The sequence below is a fragment of the Gobius niger genome, assembly GCF_951799975.1.
Source record: "Gobius niger genome assembly, chromosome: 11".
Classification (NCBI taxonomy): domain Eukaryota; kingdom Metazoa; phylum Chordata; class Actinopteri; order Gobiiformes; family Gobiidae; genus Gobius; species Gobius niger.
The window spans coordinates 34193837-34213789 of record NC_136862.1 but is presented as its reverse complement, the minus strand read 5'-3'; the positions used below and the strand labels follow the sequence as shown (position 1 = coordinate 34213789).

Sequence of the window (19953 nt, the reverse complement as noted above, 5' to 3'; positions counted from 1 at the left end):
TTCCCAAGGAAGGCAACCATTGGAGTTTGGAGGAAGGATCCTGGCAACAGAGAAGCAGCCTCTCTTTCTCTTCTGGGGATTCCCCTTTTACAAAACCGAATCTAACCTAATCAACAAAGATGCATGCAGGCCTCGTTTTATGAATAAATAGATAAACATTTGCGCCTAAACCACCTTAAAGGAATAGGCCACCGTTTTTATATACTAAGACATGTTCTTACCTAGCCTTAGACGTGTTAATATATCCCCGTCTGGTCTTTGTCCGTGCGCTCTGTCACGCAAACGGAGCACATACGCAGCCTCTCCCACATGTCACATAGCTCCAAAAAAGCTCACGATAGAAGCTACCAAGCTCTTCCACGTGTTTCCTATTTAAATAAAGTTACGTGAAGTGTTTTCATGCAAAGTGTTTTTACACAGAAATGTAACATGTCGATTTTATAAGCAAATAAAAAGGGGAACTATATTGTGAGGCGTAATGATACGAGGAGCAAAACGTCCGCGCAGTAACTCCTAAAGACTTCCCCCGCTCACTTCCGTCAATAACCTTTAGGAGTTACTGCGCGGACGTTTTACTCTTCGTATCATTACGCCTCACAATATAGTGCCCCCTTTTATTTGCTTATAAAATCGACATGTTACATTTCTGTGTAAATATACTTCGCATGAAAACACTTCACGTAACTTTATTTAAATAGGGAACACGTGGAAGAGCTTGGTAGCTTCTATCGTGAGCTTTTTTGGAGCTATATGACATGTGGGAGAGGCTGCGTATGTGCTCCGTTTGCGTGACAGAGCGCACAGACAAAGACCAGACGGGGATATATTAACTCGACTAAAGTGAGGTAAAAACATATCTTAGTATATAAAAACGGTGGCCTATTCCTTTAAGCACCCAAAAAATGGTGGTCTTGAATGGAACAGGCGGCTCTAAACCCATGGTCAGGCCTTCTGTCAACATGACCGGCCCCTGAGCTGTGCCGGGGCTGTATGTTGGGTCGGTCAAGTTTATAATAATAATAATAATAATAATAATAATAATAATGCATCAGTTCTACACAGTGCTTTTGTGGACTCTCGAAGACTCTTTATACATTGCATTATTCATTCACTGCACTCTCAGTCACCGCGGTTACATGGATGAAGGGAAAGTCCAATCTCTAGTCTGACTACACCTCGATTGGTAAACCTGGCAGATTCGATCCGGCTTTCCCCTGAGCCGCTCGCCGACCGGCCTGGGCTGATTGAAGTCAGATTGGAGCAGCACACAGTTGAATCAAAGCGAATGGGAGTTGTGGGTTGATTTGAGCATACTGTATAGTTCAGGATCTGTTGGAAATCGCAGCCATCCCCAGAACAGCGGTTCGGTCTGAAAGCACCTTGGGCTAAATGGGGCTAACTGTTTGCACATAGCCATCAACCCCTGCCCCCTGCTGGCCGGGAGTGCTGGGAAAACAAATCTTTAGCTTAGTTGGCTTAGATTAACATAGCCGACTAGTACTTATTTAGTCCTGGTTTAGTCCTTATTTAGTCCTGACTTAGTCCTGGTTTAGTACTTATTTAGTCCTTATTTAGTCCTGGCTTAGTCCTGGTTTAGTACTTATTTAGTCCTTATTTAGTCCTGACTTAGTCCTGGTTTAGTACTTATTTAGTTCTTATTTAGTCCTGGTTTAGTTCTTATTTAGTCCTGACTTAGTCCTGGTTTAGTCCTGGTTTATTTCTTATTTAGTCCTGGTTTAGTACTTATTTAGTCCTTATTTAGTCCTGGTTTATTCCTTATTTAGTCCTGGTTTAGTTCTTAATTAGTCCTTATTTAGTACTGGTTTATTCCTTATTTAGTCCTGGTTTAGTTCTTATTTAGTCCTGGTTTAGTTCTTATTTAGTCCTTATTTAGTACTGGTTTATTCCTTATTTAGTCCTGGTTTATTCCTTATTTAGTCCTGGTTTAGTACTTATTTAGTCCTGGTTTAGTACTTATTTAGTCCTTATTTAGTACTGGTTTATTCCTTATTTACTCCTGGTTTAGTTCTTATTTAGTCCTGGTTTAGTTCTTATTTAGTCCTGGTTTATTCCTTATTTAGTCCTGGTTTAGTTCTTATTTAGTCCTGGTTTAGTTCTTATTTAGTCCTGGTTTAGTTCTTATTTAGTCCTGGTTTATTCCTTATTTAGTCCTGGTTTAGTACTTATTTAGTCCTTATTTAGTACTGGTTTATTCCTTATTTAGTCCTGGTTTAGTTCTTATTTAGTCCTGGTTTAGTCCTTATTTAGTCCTGGTTTAGCTCTTATTTAGTCCTGGTTTAGCACTTATTCTAGTCCTTGTGTGCTGGTATTTGCCGAGTTCTTGGCCCGCTCTGTTCTGAGCAGCAGTTGCCATGACAACGCTGCCTTCTGTCATCCTCTGCACTCTGATTGGCCTTCCCTCCAGTCCATCTGTCACGTCTGCTCCGTGATTGGCTGAGCAGGGGCGGAGTGGGCGGGATGTGCAGTTCATATCTGCCACAGTTTGTTCCTCTTCGCCTCATTCAGTTCAGAGACATTGGCAGCATCTTCTTCCTCCAAAACCCCCAAACCAACAACAAGATCCAAGACCAGCATCCAACCAGCACCGGACCAGGACCGAGCCGAGACCCCGACCGGACCCCCAGCCCCTGACCCCAGCAGCCGGCGCCATGGCAACGGTCATCTGCACACGCTTTACCGAAGAGTACCAGCTTTATGAGGAGCTCGGCAAGTGAGTGTCCCACAGCCCTGACAGAAACGCCTACACCTACACTGGAGAAGAGAGGGAGGAGAGGGGGAGAGAGGGGGAGAAAGAGGAGAGAGGGGGAGAGAAGAGGAGAAAGAGGAGAGAGGGGGAGAGAAGAGGAGAGGGGGGAGAAAGAGGAGAGAGGGGGAGAGAAGAGGAGAAAGAGGAGAGAGGGGGAGAGAAGAGGAGAAAGAGGAGAGAGGGGGAGAGAAGAGGAGAAAGAGGAGAGGGGAGAGAAGAGGAGAAAGAGGAGAGAGGGGAGAGAAGAGGAGAAAGAGGAGAGAGGGGAGAGAAGAGGAGAAAGAGGAGAGGGGGAGAGAGGGGGAGAAAGAGGAGAGAGGGGGAGAGAAGAGGAGAAAGAGGAAAAAAGGGGAGAGAAGAGGAGAAAGAGGAGAGAAGGGAGAGAAGAGGAGAAAGAGGAGAGAGGGGAGAGAAGAGGAGAGGGGGGAGAGAAGAGAAGAAGCGGGAGTGAGAGGAGAGAGCCAGAGGAGGAGAAGGGGGAAAGAGGAGAGACGAGGAGAAGGGGGAGAAGAGAAGGGGTAAAGAGAACATGAGAGAGGGGGAGAGAAGAGGAGGGGAGAGGAGAAGCCGGAGTGAGAGGAGAGAGCCAGAGAGGAGGACAGAGGGGGAATCAGGTAGGAGGAGTAGGAGGAATGAGATGATGCTAACTGAACTGTGGAGGCGGATGGAGTAATTGTGAATCCCATCAGAAAGAGATTCCTCGGTGTAGGAGAGAGAGAAAGAAAGAGAGAGAGAGTGCAATCAAGAGAGAGAGGGAGGGAGAGAGAGAGGGAGGGAGAGAGAGAGGGAGGGAGAGAGAGAGGGAGGGGGCATTTAAGGACAGAGAAGACACTGGACCTGCACAAGACAGAAAAAGTCACACATTTAAAATCCAAAGATTGAAGAGGGCTCTGTGTTTTAAAGGATGATTTCTCAGTTTGTTTCTGATCATGAATGTGCTGATGCTCTGTGTTGACCTGTTTAGCTCTATTTAGTCTTTGTTTAGTCCCGGTTAAGTCCCGTTTAGTCTTGTTTAATCCCTGTTTAGTCCTTGTTTAGTCCTGTTTAGTCCTGTTTGTCCCTGTTTGGTCTTGTTTGATCATTGTTTACACCTGGTTTAGTCCTGTTTGTCCCTGTTGGTCTTGTTTGATCATTGTTTACACCTGGTTTAGTCCTGTTTGGCCCTGTTTAGTCTTGTCTGGTCCTTATGTGGTCTTGTATAGGTCAAGGCCCACTGACTTTGTGCCCTCAGGCAAGACACGTGAGCTTCCCGTCTGGGCTGTGGGCTGTTACAGGTTTCTGTTTGTCTCCCATAGAATCACATCTGAGGTTGTGACATCACAAGCTCAATACCAAACCGAGGTCACTCCAGGTCAAGTTTGGAATGGTCTCTTTCAATCAGAATATGTTTTATTCCTTTTGTAAAATTTTGAAAGACGTGGACACGTAGAGCGGAGTTTTTCAAGTAATCACCTGTACTGGGTTCTGTAGCGTCTAGATGTTTGGTCTACATGATGAGCCAATAGTCTTGTGGATAAGGCTGCGGACACGTGCACTGAACTCTGTTTTGTTCTGATCCTATGTTGAATGTCTCTCCTCGCTCTCCACCCCCTGTCCTACCTAATGAAATCTACGAGCCAGCCTTCCACTTATGATTTCAGAGCGTGGCAAAAACAGCACAGATGACGACTTGCTAAACCTGTCATGAACTGATTTGACAAACCTGAGGAAAAAAGATCTCATTGCAAAAAATTAGACTAAATAAAAATTCTATTGAATTCTAGATCACTTTTTGCAGTGTAAACAGATTGAAATCACATCCAGTCATGAGCTTTGGGCCGTTTTCCTGGTTTTGGCTGGTCTTGGAGACACAGAGTTAATATTTGACCCAATCAACTGCTGACCGACTTTACCATTTGCTAATTGCAATTTTGACTCGATTGCGGCCCTCACAGATGACGTGGAGACTTTTCAAATAAAACGCGAGGAAGTAGCTGAGTGTAGGAGGGATGGAAGGCTGTGGTGTGGAGAAAGTGCCTTATGTAAAACAGAGAAAGCACAAGTGGGTGGGAGGAAGTAACGAAGGACACACGACTGTGTGCTTCAACTGGACGCCCATCGGGTGAGCTTTAGAGTGATACTGTAACACGTATGTGACACATCCTACACATGTCAGGAGCCGTGGAGCAGACCTGAACAACCTGAGGGACAAACCTATGTTTTAGTCTGAGGGAAACCAGGATCTTCTTCATGTGCAGCAGGAATTATGGCTGACAAAGACTCGTTTAGAAGTTGAAACTTGTTAATGGTAACGCATTAGCTGTAGCTGGTTAGTTGTAACTTCTTAAATGTAACTCGTCAGTGGTAACTCGTCAGTGGTAATTTGTTAATGGTAACGCATTAGCTGTAACTGGTTAGTTGTAACTTCTTGAATGTAACTCGTCAGTGGTAACATGTTAGTGGTAACGCATTAGCTGTAACTGGTTAGTTGTAACTTCTTGAATGTAACTCGTTAGTGGTAACGCATTAGCTGTAACTGGTTAGTTGTAACTTCTTGAATGTAACTCGTCAGTGGTAACTTGTTAGTGGTAACGCATTAGCTGTAGCTGGTTAGTTGTAACTTCTTAAATGTAACTCGTCAGTGGTAATTTGTTAGTGGTAACGCATTAGCTGTAGCTGGTTAGTTGTTACTTCTTAAATGTAACTCGTCAGTGGTAACTTGTTAGTGGTAACGCATTAGCTGTAGCAGGTTAGTTGTAACTTCTTGAATGTAACTCGTTAGTGGTAACTTGTTAATGGTAACGCATTAGCTGTAACTGGCTAGTTGTAACTTCTTAAATGTAACTCGTCAGTGGTAATTTGTTAGTGGTAACGCATTAGCTGTAGCTGGTTAGTTGTAACTTCTTGAATGTAACTCGTTAGTGGTAACTTGTTAGTGGTAACGCATTAGCTGTATCTGGTTAGTTGTAACTTCTTAAATGTAACTCGTCAGTGGTAATTTGTTAGTGGTAACGCATTAGCTGTAGCTGGTTAGTTGTAACTTCTTGAATGTAACTCGTTAGTGGTAACTTGTTAGTGGTAACGCATTAGCTGTAGCTGGTTAGTTGTAACTTCTTGAATGTAACTCGTTAGTGGTAACTTGTTAATGGTAACGCATTAGCTGTAGCTGGTTAGTTGTAACTTCTTGAATGTAACTCGTTAGTGGTAGCTCGTTAGTGGTAACGCATTAGCTGTAACTGGTTAGTTGTAACTTCTTGAATGTAACTCGTTAGTGGTAACTCGTTAGTGGTAACGCATTAGCTGTAACTGGTTAGTTGTAGCTTCTTAAATGTAACTCGTCAGTGGTAACTCGTCAGTGGTAACTTGTTAGTGGTAACGCATTAGCTGTAACTGGTTAGTTGTAACTTCTTAAATGTAACTCGTCAGTGGTAACTTGTTAGTGGTAACGCATTAGCTGTAACTGGTTAGTTGTAACTTCTTAAATGTAACTCGTCAGTGGTAACTTGTTAGTGGTAACGCATTAGCTGTAGCTGGTTAGTTGTAACTTCTTGAATGTAACTCGTCAGTGGTAACTTGTTAGTGGTAACGCATTAGCTGTAGCTGGTTAGTTGTAACTTCTTGAATGTAACTCGTTAGTGGTAACTTGTTAGTGGTAACGCATTAGCTGTAGCTGGTTAGTTGTAACTTCTTAAATGTAACTCGTCAGTGGTAACTTCTTAAATGTAACTCGTCAGTGGTAACTTGTTAGTGGTAACGCATTAGCTGTAGCTGGTTAGTTGTAACTTCTTGAATGTAACTCGTTAGTGGTAACTTGTTAGTGGTAACGCATTAGCTGTAGCTGGTTAGTTGTAACTTGTTGAATGTAACTCGTCAGTGGTAACTTGTTAGTGGTAACGCATTAGCTGTAGCTGGTTAGTTGTAACTTGTTGAATGTAACTCGTCAGTGGTAACTTGTTAATGGTAATGCATTAGCTGTAGCTGGTTAGTTGTAACTTCTTAAATGTAACTCGTCAGTGGTAACTTGTTAATGGTAATGCATTAGCTGTAGCTGGTTAGTTGTAACTTCTTAAATGTAACTCGTCAGTGGTAACTTGTTAGTGGTAAAAAGACATGAGGTTACTCAGACATGAGGAAGGGCGTAAGCCCGAAACGTTACATGTGGTGTAAGTAATAAATATTTTCCTGGGAGCTACTTAGTTGTGCGGACTTTTTTCTTCCTTATTATCTTCATAGACTACTTTGGTCCTGCACACTATTTAGATTGGATGTGCGTGTTTTTTTCCTTTTTAACGCAACTTGTTAGTGTAACCATTATGGAGGACCGTGGCTGCCAAAACTATAAATATATACATAAATAAATAAATAAATAAATAAATTTTAAAAAGATAAAATTTGCAAAGAAATGCGTGCAATTATAAGAATAAGTGCATTTATTTCTGTATTTATTTATTTATATATTTATTTATTTCTGTATTTATTTATTTATTTACATATTTATTTATTTTTGTATTTATTTATACATTTATTTCTCTATTTCTGTATTTATTTTTGTATTTATTTATTTATTTATATATTTATTTATTTCTCTATTTATTTATTTCTCTATTTATTTTTTTATTTATGCATTTATTTATTTATTTCTGTATTTATTTATTTATTTCTGTATTTATTTATTTATTTCTGTATTTATTTATTTATTTCTGTATTTATTTCTGTATTTATTTCTGTATTTCTCTTAATGAGATGCAAATCATGGGGTGGGTCGGGATGCCTCTGCTGTAAGCTCATTGGTCAATCTTTTTCCTTGCTCCAGAGCTTGTCCAGCATAGACGGCCATGTTGAGATCACTGTGTTCTCGCTATAGCCATGTCAGAACGAAAAAAAAAAAAAAGCATTCTTCCATATGCAGCAATTGCATTGTGTGTGTGTTTTTTAAACAAATAAGTAAATTATCCTTTGCTCTGTGTCGCTGAACAGCCTCCATTTTGGAGTGGTGAACGGTTGCATGTTGGACCTCAAGCATATCTAGTTGGGGACTGCTGTGCTATGTTCTAATGAGCTGAGAAGACTGGCGGACAGGAGAATCTGTAGTGTTGACTATATTATTTTCCGTTTGGATCAGTTACGTAAAGTCCCGTCGCCAGACGTCAGTCTTAAGGCGGCATTAGTATTACTATAAAGAACATATTTTTCGGTATACGCGTAGCCCTGGCGCACACTGATCATTACATTAAACATAATCAACAGCAAATATGACCACACCAACTACAGCTGTAACATCAGTCCTCGTGGCGGAAACGTCAGTAGGCCTACATGCGTTTCTCCGAGCTGAGCCTCCTCATCAACACATCCTTCTACTCAGACTTGAACTTATGAGTGAGGCGGACTTCAGCGCTTTGTAGTAAAATACACAGGAGCACCTGTCACTGCCTTTGCCAAAAGTCTCTCACGAGCATCGTGGACTCTCAGGGCGGAGGATGATCGTTGATACCCCTCTATCATATCACCTATATTTTATTTTGTGCCCAGACAACACGGGAGCCGTGCGCAATTGGAGAGAACCGTGCCAGAGAAAGAGAGAGAGGGATTAAATGCCGCCGGTCCTCTCTCTCCGTGAGGAGGAAATAGTTAGGTTACTTGTTGTGGAGTTTGGGCTGGTCTAATCGGGCAGAAAGCGCGAAAGTAACACTGTGCAAATGAGTGATCTTTGCCCAATTTGTAGTGGTTATACAGCAGTTCTGCAGGCCTTCTCGTGGTTATACGGCGTATGTCTGCGTATCACGTAGTCTACTACACCACATCTGTGTCAGGGGGGGCGGGCATGGCCCCGTATGGCCAGCCCATAGCGACGGGTATAACCGCTAGAAAACATGCAGGATGGCCGGATAACCACGACAAACCGGGCCAAGATACGTATCACTCATGTGCGAAGTGTTACTTTGCGCTTTCAATCGGTTTAATACACCGCACGCGACGAGCTCTCGCGCAAAGTGCGTACATGTACATTACAGGCGTGCGCTGAGAAGCGCCATGCTGTCAAGATGCGTGTGCCCACTACAAACCACTACAAATTGGGCAAAGATCACTCATTTGCACAGTGTTACTTTCGCGCTTTCTGCCCGATTAGAGACCAGCCCAAACTCCACAACAAGTAGCCTAACTATTTCCTCCTCTAGCACGGAGGCGGCATTTCATCCCCCTCTCTCTTTCTCTGGCACGGTTCCTTCCAAGCTGCGCTCGTGCGCAATTGCGCACGGCTCCCGTGTTGTCTGGGCACAAAATAAAATATAGGTGATATGATAGAGGGGCATCAACGATCATCCTCCGCCCTGAGAGTCCACGATGCTCGTGAGAGGCAAAGGCAGTGACAGGTGCTCGTGTGTGTTTTACTACAAAGCGCTGAAGTCCGCCGAAAAGAGCCTGCGTTCCAAGTGTGCGTTTTACACTCAGACGCTGGAGCTTTAGTGAAGGCTGAGAGAGACTGAAATGTGGACGCGGCCACAGCACTGACCGAGCCAGATTCATGGTACAAACGGTGGCGCGAGTGTGGGGGTGTGTGTGGGGGGAGTGTGGGGGTGTGTGTGGGGGGAGTGTGGGGGGGAGTGTGGGGGGAGTGTGGGGGTGTGTGTGGGGGGAGTGTGGGGGGGAGTGTGGGGGTGCAGGCGCTCGTTCTACAGCCCCAGAGTCCGGTCGTTTTCCACGCTCAGAAACGTGTTTTCGTTGCATCGGCGCAGTATTCTGCACAGACGCAAGGCCCAGCTCATTCATCTGCTTTTGAAAAGGACCTCACTCATAAGTTCAAGTCTGAGTAGAAGGATGTGTTGATGAGGAGTCTCAGCTCGGAGAAACGCATGTAGGCCTACTGACGTTTCCGCCACGAGGACTGATGTTACAGCTGTAGTTGGTCTGGTCATATTTGCTGTTGATTATGTTTAATGTAATGATCAGTGTGCGCCAGGGCTACGCGAATACCGAAAAATATGTGCTTTATAGTAATACTAAATGTGCCCCTGCGTGGATTTCATATGCCCCCCTGAAGACTGACGTCTGGCGACGGGACTTTACGTAACTGATCCAAACGGAAAATAATATAGTCAACGCTACAGTTTCTCGTATGCCTGTCCGCCAGTCTTCTCAGCTCATTAGAAATTTTACTCCAAAGCGAATCCATTTCTATCTCGAGTCTCCGACTTGTTTGGCAAGCTACTAGTTGTTGTAAGGGGTAGTAACATAGCACAGCAGTCCCCAACTAGATATGCTTGAGGTCCAACATGCAACCGTTCACCACTCCAAAATGGAGGCTGTTCAGCGACCCAGAGCAAAGGATAATTTACTTATTTGTTTAAAAAACACACACACAATGCAATTGCTGCATATGGAAGAATGCTTTTTTTTTTTTTTCGTTCTGACATGGCTATAGCGAGAACACAGTGATCTCAACATGGCCGTCTATGCTGGACAAGCTCTGGAGCAAGGAAAAAGATTGACCAATGAGCTTACAGCAGAGGCATCCCGACCCACCCCATGATTTGCATCTCATTAAGAGAAATACAGAAATAAATACAGAAATAAATACAGAAATAAATAAATAAATACAGAAATAAATAAATAAATACAGAAATAAATAAATAAATGCATAAATAAAAAAATAAATACAGAAATAAATAAATAAATAGAGAAATAAATAAATATATAAATAAATAAATAAATACAAAAATAAATACAGAAATAGAGAAATAAATAGAGAAATACAGAAATAAATGTATAAATAAATACATAAATAAATAAATATGTAAATAAATAAATAAATACAGAAATAAATAAATATATAAATACAGAAATACAGAAATAAATGCACTTATTCTCATAATTGCACGCATTTCTTTGCAAATTTTATCTTTTTTAAATTTATTTATTTATTTATTTATTTATGTATATATTTATAGTTTTGGCAGCCACAGTCCTCCATATAACCATAGACTGTAAAAAATAATGGACGTCTTGTGCTCACTCCTCCCCGTTTACCTTGACTACGGTCGTGGGGGAATTCATGGTGGATTTACAGACTCCTCCTCCCCAGCTCTGACGAAGTATGTTCCTAAAAAGGGCATAAGGGCGGGATCTTCACTGTAGACTCCGCCCTTGCGTGACGTGTAGCTCGCGTTGCTCCAATGCTAACAGTCCGACCCTCATTAAGTACGAGATTTCTACAATTCTTCTTACGAAATCCAGCCTGGTTTCATATATTGTGATTAACCCAGCGTTATCTCAGGAGGAAGATCGAGCCTAGTCTAGTTTTGAAAACATTGAAACCAGGCGTTAAAGTTGTTTTTAAGGTGTCTAAACTCCAATGCTTTTCAATGGGAGCCTAGTGTCGATATAGAGGTACTACAGCAATGGCGGAGCAATGGCGGCCCCCAGTGTCGTGGTCATAAAGCAGAGCAGCCAGCGCCCTTTGGTGGTAACGCATTAGCTATAGCTGGTTAGTTGCAACTTCTTAAATGTAACTTGTTAGTGTTAACTTGCTAGTGGTAGCGCGTTAGCTGTAGCTGGTTAACTGTAGCTGGTTAACTGTAGCTGGTTAACTGTAGCTGGTTAACTGTAGCTTCTTATTTGTAACTCGTCAGTGGTAACTTGTTAGTGGTAACGCATTAGCTGTAGCTTGTTAGTGGTAACTTGTTTCTGGTGATGTGTTAGCTGTAGCTGGTTAGGTGTAACTGGTTAGTTGTAACTTCTTAATTGTAAATGGTAAGTGGTACCATGCTAGCTGTAGCTTGTTAGTGTCAACTTCAAAATAGTAATTTGTTAGTGGTAACTCATCAGTGGTAACACGTTAGCTGAAGCTGGTTAGCTGTACCTGGTTAACTGTACCTTTTTTTGGTAACCCGTCAGTGGTAACTTGTTAGTGGTAAAGCATTAGCTGTAGCTGGTTAGTGGTAACATGTTAGTAGTAACACGTTTGCTGTAGCTGGTAAGCTGCAACTTCTTATTTGTAACTTGCTAGTGGTTACTCGTTAGTGTAACACATTTGCTGTAGCTGGTGGTAGCTGGTTAGTTGTAACTTCAAAATGGTAATTTGTTAGTGATACCACGTTAGTTAGTTGTAAATGATTAGTGGCAGGGCCGTCAACAAACTTGTTGGAGCCCAGAGAAAGGGGGGTTCAGATGGGCCCCCTTCTGTCCTGGGGTCTGAGGTAATTGACCTGGTTATCCTTGTACTAAGCAGAGGTATCCCCCAGGGATGCGTCCTGAGTCCTGTGCTGTACACCCTTTTCAGGCAGCACGATGGCACAGTGGTTAGCATCCGTGCTTCACTGCTAGAAGGTCCCAGGTTCAGTCTCCGGCTGGGGGGCCTTTCTGTGTGGCGTTCACATGTTCTCTGCATAGGTTTCCTCCGAGTACTCCGCTTTCCCCTACCACTAAAAACATGTACAACAGGCCGGAATGAATGTTGTGCGTGAGTGTGGTGATCAGAGGGGCTGGTAGCCTCACTTCCGTCAGTCTACCCCAGGGCAGCTATGGCTACAACAGTAGCTTACCACCACCAAGTATGGAATGAATAATAATAACGACGCTTTGAGAAACTTGGTAATACAGGCTTGTAAAGCACAATACGATTATAAGCCATTATCATTATTATTATTTTCATGCATGACGCCCCTACGTACATGTCTAACTCGATAATAAAATTTGCATATGACACCACTCTGATTGGCCTGATCTCAAGCATGAATCATCATCATGGAGCATCTCACTCAGTGGTGTAGGGACCATGACCTAGGGTCTCATTTAACAAAAAAAAACTGTGCATGATACTCTGCCTGTAAGAGTAAGAGTAGAGTAAGAGTAAGAGTACGAGCAAAACTTCACGAACGGAGGAAATAAAGGGATTTATAAAACCCTCCATATGAGCAGCACCACGTAATCCCCCCTTCACTGACTCCAACTGGAGCAGACATGTGCACACATGACCCCTCCTCACGTCACGCCCTCTGCACGCCTCCATTACACCATATAAGGACATGCAAAGTCACTTATGAATGAGATTTACCTTAACCTGAGGCAATAATGAGAGGGTTTTACCGAAACACTGGGAGCAGAGAGGGAGGGGCCTCAGCAGTGACAGCAGAGGCCGGGTGGATCGTTACTGACATGTTAGAGTTCAGCGTCTCAGACGTACGTACGTACTAATGGAAATCACTTTGGTTAATCGTTGTAAAGCTATACAATAAAGTTTGATTGATTGATTGTTGATAAGATAGTTGTACCTTGTTATTTGTGAGTTGCTAGTTATTGCTCTAGCTTGTTAGTTTTATATCATTAGTAATAGATGGTTAGTTGTAACTGGTTAGCTATGACTCATTAGTTAAGCCGTGGTAGTTGTAGGACAGTTATAGCTTGTTAGTTGGAGCTGATTACTGGTCCCTGGCTTGTATAAGTTAGTTGTTGGTCATTAGTTGTCCCCGGTTACATGAGGCTCATTAGTTGTACTCAGTGATAAAGTGGACTTTGGGAGGTGGTGGAACTCTAATCTAGAAGACTTAGAATGGTCCATATATGAAAGGTTGTGTATAGATTGCATGTAACACAAGGGGCCAGATCTTGTGGTTGATAGCGCAGGCTGTAGAGCAGACGACTGCGCAGACGGTGGCGCTCCTTGCAATCTTCAGTGTCATACCTGGCGCAAAAAGTGGGCAGGACAGGAGGGGGGACAGACTCGCATTGCGATGTTGTGGTGCCGCCCCCTCCCCATGCTTTCCCCAGACCTGCGGAAGGCGGTGGGTTACGAGGGGGGGTTCTCTTGTACACGCGTTAAAATACGTGATGCAGCGCAATGTTTAATAAAGATGAAAGAAATAAAAGTGTCCCTCCGCTGCTGCAGATCCAAGACGAGCGGGCGGGACAGGGAGGCAGCAGCCTCGCGTTAGACACCGTTCAAATGCGCAAAGTTACGAAATGTACAGGATTTAATTGATCAGAAACTGTCATATCGGCTGTGCAGGAGTTGCAGAGTTATGCAGTAGTTGCAAGAAAACTGTAGCGTATTGGAACATTTGCGCTACAGCTGCAGGATTCTTGGAGCGGCTGAATTGGAAAAAAAGTTGCTGCTATGTCCGAGACAATGTTTAGTTCTGCATGAGCCATTGCTTGTATTTGTTGTCCCCAAAGGGAAATGCGTCCTTTCCGTTTAACCCTGTATTAGAGGGGTGGCCAACCTATTTTATCCAGTGAGCTGCTTTTACTGAACAAAACCATCAGAGCTATTCACCTTATTCCGCCCCGCCCACTGTTGCCACTGTGTGTGTTGTCTCGGCACTTCCGTTGTACAGACACTTCCGGTTGAGCGCGAAGCCCATTCATTTAAACGGAGAACGAGGGAAAATATTCTCCGCTCAAATCTGATGTTTAGTCGATTGATTTGTGTAAAATGTCCAATGTTTATTTGCACCGACATGTCAACACTGCAGCGTTTCTCTGCGCGGCCGAAAAACAGCCTTGTTTTCGTGTAGTGACTGATTTTATCTGGACTTCTCCAGTCCCATGTTAACAGATAGGAGAAAAGGGGCGGGCACTATTCATGGCGACGCCCACGGGAACGTCCGGAATAAGGTGAATATGCTTCAAAGACACAGGGGAAATGTAAACGCTACACAGAAAGGCTCTCATTGTGCATTTGTTCTGCATTAGTTCCCGTTTAGACCTTGTTTAGAGTAGGGTTTTTAGACAATTACTGTATGATACTGTATGTTTCTAATTGATATTACAAGTATTGTGTAATATAATCATTTGTCTTTTCCTCCGTGGCTGCATGCTTGTCCCCCCCCAAAATACGAAGTGAATGTTAATGTTAATTGAACTAACACGATAGTGATGCAGCGAGTGACGTAACCTGGTCATTTCTCTGTGATGGTCGTGATTGGTTCGGCCTTAGCCGCCAATCAGCAACTTGTTGACCGTGTATGGCCACACCCACCTTCTTTCTAGGCTAGCACAACACCAATAACTCCGTGTCCAAACCACAGACTGTGTTTTAACATGAGGCAGTATCACGAAACATGGATGGCTATGTCAGACTGCCTTTAGACCTGTCTTCCCTCATCCCAGTCTCTGCTTCACTCCTGGTTTAGTATTCCTTTAATTCTCCTTTAGTCCTGGTTTAGTCTTCATATAGCTCTCCTTTAGTGTTCCTATAGTTCCCCTTTAGTCCTGGTTTAGTCTTCATATAGCTCTCCTTTAGTGTTCCTATAGTTCTCCTTTAGTCCTGGTTTAGCCTTCATATAGTTCTCCTTTAGTCCCGGTTTAGTCTTCCTATAGTTAGTCTTGGTTTAGTCTTCCTATAGCTCTCCTTTAGTGTTCCTATAGCTCTCCTTTAGTCTCGGTTTAGCCTTCCTATAGTTAGTCTTGGTTTAGTCTTCCTATAGCTCTCCTTTAGTCTTCCTATAGCTCTCCTTTAGTCTTCCTATAGCTCTCCTTTGGGCAGCACAGTGGTTCGCGCTCATGCTTCACAGCTAGAAGGTCCTGGGTTCGATTCCCACCTGGACGGGGCCTTTCTGTGTTGGGTTTGCATGTCCTCCCCGTGTCTGCGTAGGTTTCCTCCGGGTACTCCGGTTTCCCCTACCACTAAAAACATGTACAATAGGCCAGGATGAATGATGAGTGAATGTATGGTGATCAGAGAATGTACAATTGTCTCATGTAAAGCGCTTTGTGACTGTCTGTGAAAGGCAAAGATCTTCTTCTTTAGTCCTGGTTTAATCCTGGTTTAGTCTTCCTTTAGGCCTGGTTTAGTCTTCCTTTAGTTCTCCTTTAGGCCTGGTTTAGTCTTCCTTTAGTTCTCCTTTAGTCCTGGTTTAGTCTTCTTTTAGTTCTCCTTTAGTCCCGGTTTAGTCTTCCTATAGCTCTCCTTTAGTCCTGGTTTAGTCTTCCTATAGTTCCCCTTTAGTCCTGGTTTAATCTTCTTTTAGTCCCGGTTTAGTCTTCCTATAGTTCTCCTTTAGTCCTGGTTTAGTCTTCCTATAGTTCTCCTTTAGTCCTGGTTTAGTCCTGGTTTAGTCTTCCTTTAGCCCTCCTTTAGTCCTGGTTTAGTCTTCCTTTAGCCCTCCTTTAGTCCTGGTTTAGTCCTGGTTTAGTCTTCCTTTAGCCCTCCTTTAGTCCTGGTTTAGTTTTCCTTTAGTCCTGGTTTAGTCTTCCTTTAGCCCTCCTTTAGTCCTGGTTTAGTCTTCCTTTACCCTCCTTTAGTCCTGGTTTAGTCTTCCTTTACCCTCCTTTAGTCCTGGTTTAGTCTTCCTTTAGCCCTCCTTTAGTCCTGGTTTAGCCCTACTTTAGCCCTCCTTTAGTCCTGGTTTAGTCTTCCTTTAGCCCTCCTTTAGTCCTGGTTTAGTCTTCCTTTAGCCCTCCTTTAGTCCTGGTTTAGCCCTACTTTAGCCCTCCTTTAGCTCTGGTTTAGTCTTCCTTTAGCCCTCCTTTAGTCCCGGTTTAGTCCTGGTTTAGTCTTCCTTTAGTTCTCCTTTAGTCCTGGTTTAGTCTTCCTTTAGCCCTCCTTTAGTCCCGGTTTAGTCTTCCTTTAGCTCTGGTTTAGTCCTGGTTTAGTCTTCCTTTAGCCCTCCTTTAGTCCTGGTTTAGTCTTCCTTTAGCCCTCCTTTAGTCCTGGTTTAGTCTTCCTTTAGCCCTCCTTTAGCTCTGGTTTAGTCTTCCTTTAGCCCTCCTTTAGCTCTGGTTTAGTCTTCCTTTAGCCCTCCTTTAGTCCTGGTTTAGTCTTCCTTTAGCCCTCCTTTAGTCCTGGTTTAGTCTTCCTTTAGCCCTCCTTTAGCTCTGGTTTAGTCTTCCTTTAGCCCTCCTTTAGCTCTGGTTTAGTCTTCCTTTAGCCCTCCTTTAGTCCTGGTTTAGTCTTCCTTTAGTCCCGGTTTAGTCTTCCTTCAGCCCTCCTTTAGTCCTGGTTTAGTCTTCCTTTAGCCCTCCTTTAGTCCTGGTTTAGTCTTCCTTTAGCCCTTCTTTAGTCCTGGTTTAGTCTTCCTTTAGCCCTTCTTTAGTCCTGGTTTAGTCTTCCTTTAGCCCTCCTTTAGTCCTGGTTTAGTCTTCCTTTAGCCCTTCTTTAGTCCTGGTTTAGTCTTCCTTTAGCCCTCCTTTAGTCCCGGTTTAGTCCTGGTTTAGTCTTCCTTTAGTCCTGGTTTAGTCTTCCTTTAGCCCTCCTTTAGCTCTGGTTTAGTCTTCCTTTAGCCCTCCTTTAGTCCTGGTTCAGCCCTCCTTTAGTCCTGGTTTAGTCTTCCTTTAGCCCTCCTTTAGTCCTGGTTTAGTCTTCCTTTAGTCCTGGTTTAGTCTTCCTTTAGTCCTGGTTTAGTCTTCCCCTCCTTTAGTCCTGGTTTAGTCTTCCTTTAGTCCTGGTTTAGTCTTCCTTTAGTCCTGGTTTAGTCTTCCTTTAGCCCTCCTTTAGTCCTGGTTTAGTCTTCCTTTAGCCCTCCTATAGTCCTGGTTTAGTCTTCCTTTAGTCCTGGTTTAGTCTTCCTTTAGCCCTCCTTTAGTCCTGGTTTAGTCTTCCTTTAGCCCTCCTTTAGTCCTGGTTTAGTCTTCCTTTAGTCTTCCTTTAGTCCTGGTTTAGTCTTCCTTTAGCCCTCCTTTAGTCCTGGTTTAGTCTTCCTTTAGCCCTCCTTTAGTCCTGGTTTAGTCTTCCTTTAGCCCTCCTTTAGTCCTGGTTTAGTCTTCCTTTAGCCCTCCTTTAGTCCTGGTTTAGTCTTCCTTTAGTCCTGGTTTAGCCCTCCTTTAGTCCTGGTTTAGTCTTCCTTTAGCCCTCCTTTAGTCCTGGTTTAGCCCTCCTTTAGCCCTCCTTTAGTCCTGGTTTAGTCTTCCTTTAGCCCTCCTTTAGTCCTGGTTTAGTCTTCCTTTAGCCCTCCTTTAGTCCTGGTTTAGTCTTCCTTTAGCCCTCCTTTAGTCCTGTATTTGCCGCTGATAAAAGCGTTGGAGGTAGACCTCTGCCCTCAGCCCACTCTCTGCCCACTCAGCTCCAGGGCATTACATAACTCTGTGGGTGGCAGCCAATCACAGTGTCGCGCAGAGGGATAGGGCCAGTCAGCACACAGCTCTGAGGCAGACAGCCAATGACAGAGCAGCCCGAGACTGGACTAGTGGGCGTCAGGAGGAAAATACACCAATCAAAATGTGGCGCAGAAGTCGTCGATGTGAGAGAATCAGACACTCTCTCTGAGTCTACTCGGTTTTATGATGCTATATCTACTGGAGAAGTCCTATTCACTACATCAGGAGCCATATTCACTACAGCAGGAGCCATATTCACTACATCAGGAGCCATATTCACTACAGCAGGAGCCATATTCACTACAGCCGGAGCCATATTCACTACATAAGGAGCCATATTCACTACAGCAGGAGCCATATTCACTACATAAGGAGCCATATTCACTACAGCAGGAGCCATATTCACTACATAAGGAGCCATATTCACTACATAAGGAGCCATATTCACTACAGCAGGAGCCATATTCACTACAGCAGGAGCCATATTCACTACAGCAGGAGCCATATTCACTATAGCAGGAGCCATATTCACTACAGCAGGAGCCATATTCACTACAGCAGGAGCCATATTCACTACAGCAGGAGCCATATTCACTACATCAGGAGCCATATTCACTACAGCAGGAGCCATATTCACTACAGCAGGAGCCATATTCACTACATCAGGAGCCATATTCACCAGTGTAGGAGCCATATTCACTACAGCTGGAGCCATGTTCACTACAGCAGGAGCCATATTCACCAGTGTAGGAGCCATATTCACTACAGCAGGAGCCATATTCACTACATCAGGAGCCATATTCACTACAGCTGGAGCCATGTTCACTACAGCAGGAGCCATATTCACCAGTGTAGGAGCCATATTCACTACAGCAGGAGCCATATTCACTACATCAGGAGCCATGTTCACTACAGCAGGAGCCATATTTACTACATCAGGAGCCATATTCACTACATCAGGAGCCATATTCACTACATCAGGAGCCATGTTCACTACATCAGGAGCCATATTTACTACATCAGGAGCCATATTCACTACATCAGGAGCCATATTCACTACATCAGGAGCCATATTCACCAGTGTAGGAGCCATATTCACTACAGCAGGAGCCATATTCACCAGTGTAGGAGCCATATTCACTACAGCAGGAGCCATATTCACTACATCAGGAGCCATATTCACCAGTGTAGGAGCCATATTCACTACAGCAGGAGCCATATTCACCAGTGTAGGAGCCATATTCACTACAGCTGGAGCCATGTTCACTACAGCTGGAGCCATGTTCACTACAGCAGGAGCCATATTCACCAGTGTAGGAGCCATATTCACTACAGCAGGAGCCATATTCACTACATCAGGAGCCATATTCACTACAGCTGGAGCCATGTTCACTACAGCAGGAGCCATATTCACCAGTGTAGGACCCATATTCACTACATCAGGAGCCATATTCACTACAGCAGGAGCCATATTCACTACAGCTGGAGCCATGTTCACTACAGCAGGAGCCATATTCACCAGTGTAGGAGCCATATTCACTACAGCAGGAGCCATATTCACTACATCAGGAGCCATGTTCACTACAGCAGGAGCCATATTCACTACATCAGGAGCCATATTCACTACATCAGGAGTGATTATGGCTCTCCTTTAGTCCTTGCTTAGTCTTCCTTTAGTTCTGTATTTTGCCGCTGTTGCTTGTTGATGGTTCTGAGAGGCCTTTGAGGATCCAGATGTTGCTTGTTGATGGTTCTGAGAGGCCTTTGAGGATCCAGATGTTGCTTGTTGATGGTTCTGAGAGGCCTTTGAGGATCCAGATGTTGCTTGTTGATGGTTCTGAGAGGCCTTTGAGGATCCAGATGTTGCTTGTTGATGGTTCTGAGAGGCCTTTGAGGATCCAGATGTTGCTTGTTGATGGTTCTGAGAGGCCTTTGAGGATCCAGATGTTGCTTGTTGATGGTTCTGAGAGGCCTTTGAGGAGCCAGATGTTGCTTGTTGATGGTTCTGAGAGGCCTTTGAGGATCCAGATGTTGCTTGTTGATGGTTCTGAGAGGCCTTTGAGGAGCACATTAGGGGGGGTTCAGAACTGAATGTGGCTTGATTTAAACGTCTGCCCAAAGTGGGGCGAGTTCTGCAAACTTGGACCATCAGTGGGTTTGGGCAGCCAGGGGTTTAT

At 43.8% G+C, this 19953-nt stretch overlaps 1 protein-coding gene across 1 annotated transcript in view; it reads left to right on the top strand.

The window, feature by feature from the left end:
* Window positions 1–2505: 2505 nt before the first annotated feature.
* camk2a (calcium/calmodulin-dependent protein kinase II alpha) overlaps window positions 2506–19953 on the top strand; it is a 63119-nt gene continuing 45671 nt past the window's right edge. Inside the window, exon 1 of the mRNA XM_079566343.1 lies at window positions 2506–2731. Coding sequence (XP_079422469.1) covers window positions 2670–2731 — 62 coding nt within the window. The 5' untranslated portion in view covers window positions 2506–2669. The remainder of the gene's footprint in view (window positions 2732–19953) is intronic.